The 8377-nt window shown below is 33.3% G+C and overlaps 1 protein-coding gene across 1 annotated transcript in view; it reads left to right on the forward strand.

Moving 5' to 3' along the window:
- The window catches only part of MSH4 (mutS homolog 4), a 130528-nt gene that overhangs the window by 117155 nt on the left and 4996 nt on the right, over positions 1-8377 (forward strand). The window contains exons 18-19 of the mRNA XM_027770883.1: positions 791-965; positions 2600-2688. Of these exons, the coding sequence (XP_027626684.1) occupies positions 791-965; positions 2600-2688 (264 nt within the window). The remainder of the gene's footprint in view (positions 1-790; positions 966-2599; positions 2689-8377) is intronic.

Consider the following 8377-nt stretch of genomic DNA (forward strand, 5'->3'; position numbering starts at 1 on the left):
AATCCTTGTAATTTCAAATATCTAAAATAATCTGTTGATTCTGTTTTCCAAAAACTACTTACAAAGCAGAAAAATAATTTTAAAGTAAATTTTTTTGAAAGTTGAGAGAACTATTATTATTATTTTTTAACTGGGTTAACTCCCTAATTAATGATTACCTCATTAATTATTTCTGGTAAACTTTATCTTTTCTATATCTGGATGTATATTTCTTTTTTTTTTTTTTTTTTTTATATCTGGATTTATTTTTCTTTTTTTTTTTTTTTTTTTTTTTGAGAGGTCTTTGCTATAGGGTGCGTGCGCTCGCCAGACAGACAGAGACAGACAGAAAGCGAAAAATCACCCCCCAGGGGGGATGGCCACACCACACTCTCTTCTCCTCCATTCTCCTCTTGGGATCTTGGGCACGCACGCACATGCGCCCAGCATGAGGTTTAAGTCATCGGGTCCGGGATGCAAACCGCGGTCGACTACATGGGAGTCCAGCGACATAGCCATTACGCTAACTGCTGGTCCCTGGATGTATATTTCTTAGGATTTTATTTCTGGATTTGCTCTTTCCTATAATGTAACATACATGTATATGTGCAAACATAATAAACATATTGTTTTCCATTGAATAAAAATTTTAAAACACTTTATAGTGAATCGATCATGTTAGTTTCTAAATTATTAGTTTTATCCCTACATCTCTACCAAGCTATTTGGAAAATTAACTATAATTAAGTTAAAATAGGATTTTTCTGGCTAATCTAAAAGGTACCAATATATTCATTGTTATATTTTCTAGGCATTTACATTGTTTGCTACACATTTTCTGGAACTGTGCCATATGGATGTCCTGTATCCTAATGTAGAAAACATGCATTTTGAAGTTCAGCATGTAAAGAATACCTCAAGAAATAAAGATGCAATTTTATATACCTACAAACTTTCTAAAGGACTAACAGAAGAAAAAAATTATGGTATCACATATAGAAATTATTCCTATACATTAAAACGCTACACATTCTCCTATGATGAACTTTTTCTCTTCTTTACTTAACTGTCAGTCTAAGCAACCTTACCTCACAATCTTCTAAGAGCTTTTGTGTACTAATATTGTATTTCTGGGACCAGCAGGTGGCATGGTGGTTGAGGCGCTCAACACTCCCACATGACTGACCACTGTTCAAATCCTGGACGGGGTGGCTCTTTCTCGCTCTCTCTCTCTCTCTCTCTCTCTCTGACTGATCAAACTGGAAAATAATAGTAATAAATAAAGTTAAATAAAATAATTCTAAAAAAAAGATTGTATTTCCTATGTCAAACTCTGATTGTGTATTAATATTTGTCTTATTCTTAACTTAATATGAACCAGTAACTGTAGAAATATAATGACACTTGAAAGCCCCAGAATCTCTCATTTTTATCCTTAGAAAAAATATAATTTAGTTTATATTTGTAAGTTATATAATGAATTGAAAATGATTTATTTCCTACATACTCTTTTAATAGCAGGTCTTTCCTCTGTTTTCTTCACTTTCAGGGTACATGATAACTAAAGTCTTAAAAGAGAATCTATTAGCAAACTCTATGATATTCTTAACTTGATTAGATACATTCTACATCATTGTGTGACATGTAAAATAATCTCACAGATTCAAAGAATGTTTAGTTGATTTGTGCAAATAAAGTTCCCAAAATTATGTTAGCTATGTATGTGACCCTGTTGATGGAAAGAAAAGAATTTTTGTTTTGCTGTTGAAACTGAGTAACACTTTTGTAAGATGCTTAATCTTTCTAAGTCTCAATTTCATTATCAGTGAAATTGAGGTAGTTTTCCATATACATGAAGTGGATAAGATTCAGTGAGTTATCAAATGTGAATTACCTAGCATAGCACCTAGCAATTAATACCAACTTAATAAATGTCGATGTTATTTTTAATACTTTTAAGGCACTAAATATATTAAACTGTATAAACACAGTAGAAACCTTATATGGCATTTATACAACAAAATGAAGCTCTGAAAACAGGAGAATAATAGTTGATACTATAAGTTTGCACAAAGCATATCTTATATATCATAAATACATGATATATCTTCTATACATAATATGTTCTAAGAAATTTATCTCTTACTGATATGAGAGGAACACTTAGCTGTAGGTTGTCTCTGTGACTATACTTTCTCTTCCCCTGCAAAATCCATATATCCTTTGACTTTCTGTTAGCTAACTGTATGTATAATAGGAATTTTATGGTTATTATTTTCTAATTAATTATTTTCCTTCCTACAATCTCTGAGATATATTAAAATGTAATTGATATTCTAACTTGCATTATATTCTTGGAGAAGTAATTAATCCTAACAGTTGGTAAGTTATGATCCAGAAGTTTGGAAAACTTGATTTTTGAGATTTGTTGAGTAGATAAGAAATATCTGTAGATAGAAAGTCTAAATCTGAAGAAAAGATTAAACTAGTTAAAAACATACATAATAATATCAGCAATGACAATATTTTTAATTATTTTATTTTCTTGTTTTTTACATTCAATCACAGTACATCTTTAAAGCATATAGAATTATTAAAGCTCTTTTTTTTGTAATTTCAGGATTAAAAGCTGCAGAAGTATCATCACTTCCACCATCCATTGTCTTAGATGCCAAAGAAATCACAAGTCAAATTACAAGAGAAATTTTGGTAAGAATCATTTTAGCAATAAAAATCATTTGTTTTTCAAATTAAGGAAAATAACTTTTAGTATGCATTTTTATTATGGCCTTTAATCTAAATATATAATAACAATGAAGATATTTAAAATAAAAACCTAATTCCTAAGCTAAGAAAATAATTTTTATTTTTCAAAAGGTTTTTGGTTTGTTTTGTGATAACCATTTCCAGCAAATCAGTTAATAAGACAGGAGACAAAAGTTCAATTCCTACAATAATTATTGCTACACTAACTTTATGATGAGAAAATAAATCTGTTTAAAGTCAACATTAAAAATTAAAATCATAATGCACAAGATTTGTATTTCTAAATAGTTTCCAAAGCTCTCTTCTACATTATCATGTGTAAGCCTCATAACTCTTCATGTGGTAGTTAGGTCTTTCTAATAAAGATAATTAAAGTATTACTTTTATTCTTATTTGTATATGTTCACAGAGGTTAAATGATTTGTAAAGAAGCAATAGGTCTAACACTGAACTCACATCTGTTTACTCAAAATTTGGATTTTTTTTTCTTTCAAAAAATCATGTTGCTTTATATTATTTTAAAAATTCAGTGTGTTCAGTAAACTGAGCTAGGTATGACATGAAATTTTCTACAATAACAATTTTCTGTGAATTTCTTCCTCCTTTGAACTCCTGAACTGTCTCTGTGACTTCACTTGACTAATTATCCATTTGATTTCCTTTGTCAGCAATTTTGATAGTTTTGTACTTCTGAAGAACCTTTCATTACCTAATGTCTCAGATTTTATCTTGCCAAATTCCTATTATAGGCCATATCTCCATTAACTATTTAGGTTTAGCTTTCCTAATAATATTTGAAAAATATTCAAAACTAGGTAATTTTATCTTTTGCTAATGTATATATTCTGACTTTTAGTTGAATATTTTACCGGATAAGTTTTTTTGTTCTTTTATTGATCTCTGTGGCTTGTTTATAATAATCTTTTCAAAATATTTCCACCCTTTGTGAGCCCTTAATCTTCTCACTTTCTATAGATAATTCACTTCCTATACTTTTTTTTCATTAAGAGAGATTTTTCCTACAGGACACATGCTTGCCAGAGAGACAGAAAGCAAGAAATTATCTATCAGGGAGAATGGCCATGCTGCAATCCCTTCTCCTCCATTATTCTCTCAGGATCTTGGGCATGCATGCACATGCACCTAGCATGAGTTTTAAGCCACCCAGTCTGTGACCCAAACCACAGTGGAGTCCAGCGATGTAATCATTATGCCATCTTCTGGTCCTACTCCCTATAATTTTTAAGATAGTAAAAATCATCCTGATGAGTCTTTGAACCTTCCTTCAAAATTCTGTAGGGTTTTCTATTTTTCACCCATGTTTCATCCCTCTTATCTCAGAGGAAGAAATTACTTTTTAGGCTTTTTTTTTTTTTTAAGTTACTTATTTCTTCTATGAGCAAGACAGAGAGACTGTACCTCTAATCAGGTCTTAATACTGCAATTCATCCCAATGTCAACTGGTTCCAGATCATGGACTTGTGTATGCCTGGTTTAGGTGAACCCAGGCTTTCCCATTTGGGTCAGCCTTGCAGAGCATTTTACTGCTGTGCCATTGTCTTGCCCCCCCCTTAACACAAATTAAGATGAACTTTTCTACCTTATTTTCATTTCCATTAAAATATTAGTTCTTGGTTTCTTTTTTACTCTTCTGTATCCTTAGTGTTTTCTTCACTGGCTTTTCCTTTTTTCCCTACTTCTCAAACTATTATCATATTTCTTTTTTTGCTACAGAGTTATTAAGAGTTATTACTTTTGGGACCAGCAGTTGGCATAATGGCTATGTTGCTGGATTCCCATGTAGTCGACTGCGGTTCGAGTCCCGGACCCGTTGCCTTAAACTCACACTGGACATGTGTGTGTGTGCATGCCCAAGATCCTGAGAGGAGAATGGAGGAGAAGGGATTGCAGCATTGCCATCCCTTCTGAGGGGTGATTTCTCGCTTTCTGTCTCTCTCTCTGTCTCTGGCGAGCGCATATGCCCTATAGCAAAAACCTCTCAAATAAAAAAAGAGTTATTACTTTTAATTAATAAGTCTTTTTAAATTTTATCTGTAAGACTGTAAGTATCTTAAGTTCTTGCTACCATGCCTGGTATACGTTTTTATATTTCCCTTAGATATATAAACACAAACTTTGGTGCCTGGAACATAGATGAGGATAGATGTTCAATAATAAAATAATAAAGTAATTGGTAATTACTCTATGTATCAAATAGATAGGTTTTAAATATATGAAAATCTTGTTTTGCTTTGTTTTGCAAGAAATTTGACCTTATCAGCAGATTTTTTTATTAAAAGTGATTTTTAAACATATAAAGATATGTCATAAAGTAGTACATAGGGGAAGCACTCAGCACTCATCTCCTCTGCATTGAAGGCATAATATAAAACTTATTTAGACACATTTTGACAGGAATTTCTAAGGAACACCTGAAACTACAAAGGAAAGATATGAATCTTGCTAATTTTTTCTATAGTGGAAATAGAAAAATATCTGGAGTTGCCTGCTATTCAGAAAGAATTGAAGGGATTATTTTGGGTATTTTTTCTATCTTCTATGCAAATATGTGCCATGACTTTCTGACAATCCAGTATTTCTGGGAAACTCAGAGTTGCCATGAACAGTTAATATTTAAAATGCTGACTCCTCTGTCTTGTTTAGGCAAAAAGATGAATTAAGAATTTTCCAGCTCTATTCCTAATCTCAAAGTACTATTCAGGACTTAATATTTAAAAGTCTTCTATATCCCTATTTTAGGTATTATTTCATGAGTATTCTTAAGTTTGTTAAAAGTCAAAGTGTAATTTCAAATAGCTACTTATGTTGTTTATTTTTAAAATGCAATTTACCCCTCAAGCAATATTTCCTTTCAGATTCCAACAATTTTTATATGTGAACTCTCTTTGGGGGTAAGTGGTTTTCTCATGACCTATTCTTTCCATCAGTTTATCTTTTGGACACTAAAAGCTGGAGGCATCACAGTAGTACTCTTGTGTGACATTTAAAATTATGATTACTGGGCCAGCAGGTAGCATGGTTTTAAGATGCTGGACTCCCACATGGCCACATGATTTGAGTCTGGGACCCAGCAGCTCGAAAATCACACTGAGTGTGTATGTATGTGTGCCCAAAATACTGAGAGGAGAATGAAGAAGAAAGAATTGCAGCAAGGTCATCCCTTTTAGGAGGGTGGTTTCTCACTTTTCTTATGTCTGTCTCTGTTTATTTCACTCTGGTGAGTGTCCTATGGCAAAAACTTTTAAAAAGTTAAATAATTATAATTACTGCAAAGCAATGACCTGTGCTATTTTCTCATATCTTGTTAATGAGAAAGTGTTTATAAACCTATTTCTGGTAGCTTTTCTGTTCTTTCTGGTATTGTGCTGAGAAATTTGACCTATTTAGCAGTTTTTGTTTTTTTTTTTTTTTTTTTGAAAGTGATTTTCAAGCACCTAAGGAAATTTCATAAAATAGTACATAGAGGAAGCACTCAGTATTTGTCTCCTCTGCAATGAAGGCATAAAATAATACTTATTTAGGCATGTTTTGACTGGAATTTCTAAGGAGCACCTGAAACCATAACAGAAAGATCTGAAATTTTTTGAAATGTGAAAACTCAAGAGAAACAGAACAGAAAGGGAATAGATATACCCAGCCATCTAATATCTCAGTCTGGACTCAGTGTCAGTGGAAGCTCTGCTTCACTGGGAAAAGGTGAACTAGATATCTTTAAGATGCTCTGATACTAGCTACCTGGGAAACTAGCACTCTGTGTGGCGCCAGCCCCAGTGAAGGGAAGTTCTGAGAACTACAAGGGTGTAAAACTCCAGGGAGGATCTCTCCTTGGTTATCTCCAACTCTTAGGATGTAAGCTGCTACCTTGCAGCACCATTTTGAGAACAGAGTTACTGTTGAAGTGAAACCTGCACCAAGGACTTATGCCCTGTATTTTCTCAAATCTCTGATAACCCACTGAAATTCCACCAGGCTCACGTAAGGAGCTGCAGTAATTACTCCAGATACACTGGGCATTAGAGTTGTGACCCTGGCACCCAAGTTAATGCAATATTGTAGACTCTGAAATGAAAAATGAAGCATTGCAAAACCACAGAAATACAAAAATTAAAGATCATTATGAACAACTATATGCCAAGAAACTGAAAACTTTAGATGAAATAAACTCCTAGATACATACAACTAACCAAAGCTGAACAAAAAAGAAAGATAAAACCAGAATAGACAAATAATAACAAATGAAATTGAATCAGTAATTAAGTATTTCAATAAAAGTCCAAGACAATATGTCTGATGAATTCTATAGAATTTTTAAAGAGCTAATACCAATATACCTCAAACTATCCCAAAAACTTGAAGTGGAAGGAATCATTCCATACTCATTCTACAAAACCAACATTCCTTTGGTACCAACACCAGACTAACACACAATTAAAAAAAAAAAAAAAAGAAGAAAGAAAACTACAAACATCCCTAATGAGCATAGATGTAAAAATCCTCAACAAATATTACAAATCAACTCCATAGCTCATCAAAAGGTTATACACCATGACTAAGCAAATTTTATATAAGGGATGTGATAATGGTTCAACATATGTGAATTCATAAATGTTATACATGATATTGACAAAGTGAAGGATGAAAACCAAATGATCATCTTGATAGATGTGGAAGAAGCATTTGACAAAATATATCTCTTTATGGTAAAAGTGTTCAATAGGGATCAGCAGATGGCATAATGTTTACGTTGCTGAACTCCCACATGGTTGACCACGATGTGACTTACAGATCTAGTACCTTGAAACTTAAACACCGGATGCATCTGTGTGTATGCTTTAAATCCCGAGAGAAGAATGAAGGAGAAGGGATTGTGGCCTGACCATCTCTGCTGGAGGTGATTTCTTGCTTTCTGTCTCTGTCTCTCTCTCTGGCAAGCACACAAGCCCTATAACAAAAATCTCCCCAACAACAAAAAACACTTCATCTTATATGTAGAAAACCCTTAAGATTTCTCGAAAAGAACCTTAGAACTAATAAATTTAGTAAAGTTACAAGATACAAAAATCAGCATACAGGTCAGTAGCATTTATATAAAGTGAAGATGAAAAGATTGAAAAAGAAATAAGAAAAGTAATTCTATTTACAGTAGATATGAAGAATATACCTAGGAATAAAGTTAACCAAGGAGATGAAAGATCTCTATAATGAAAATTTTAAAACATTGATGAAAGAAATTGAAGGAAAAAAAAGGGAGGAAAATCCCATGTTCATGCATTGAAAGAACCAATATAAAAATGTTTGTATGATCAAAAGTAATATACAGAGGGACCAGCAGTTAGTGTAATGGCTATGTCGCTGGACTCCCATGTAGTCGACCGCAGTTCACGTCCCCGACCCGGTGGCTTAAAACTCACAACGGGCACATGTGCGTGTGTGCCCAAGATCCTGAGAGGAGAATGGAGGAGAAGGGATTGTGACGTGACTATCCCCCATGGGGGGTGATTTTTCGCTTTCTGTCTCTCTGTCTCTCTCTCTGTCTGGTGAGCGCACGTGCCCTATAGCGAAAACCTCTCCAAAAAAAAAAGTAATATACAGAGGAGAGACATGGCCTTCA

The sequence above is a fragment of the Tupaia chinensis genome, unplaced genomic scaffold (assembly GCF_000334495.1).
Source record: "Tupaia chinensis unplaced genomic scaffold, TupChi_1.0 Scaffold000164_1, whole genome shotgun sequence".
Taxonomy (NCBI): Eukaryota; Metazoa; Chordata; class Mammalia; order Scandentia; family Tupaiidae; genus Tupaia; species Tupaia belangeri.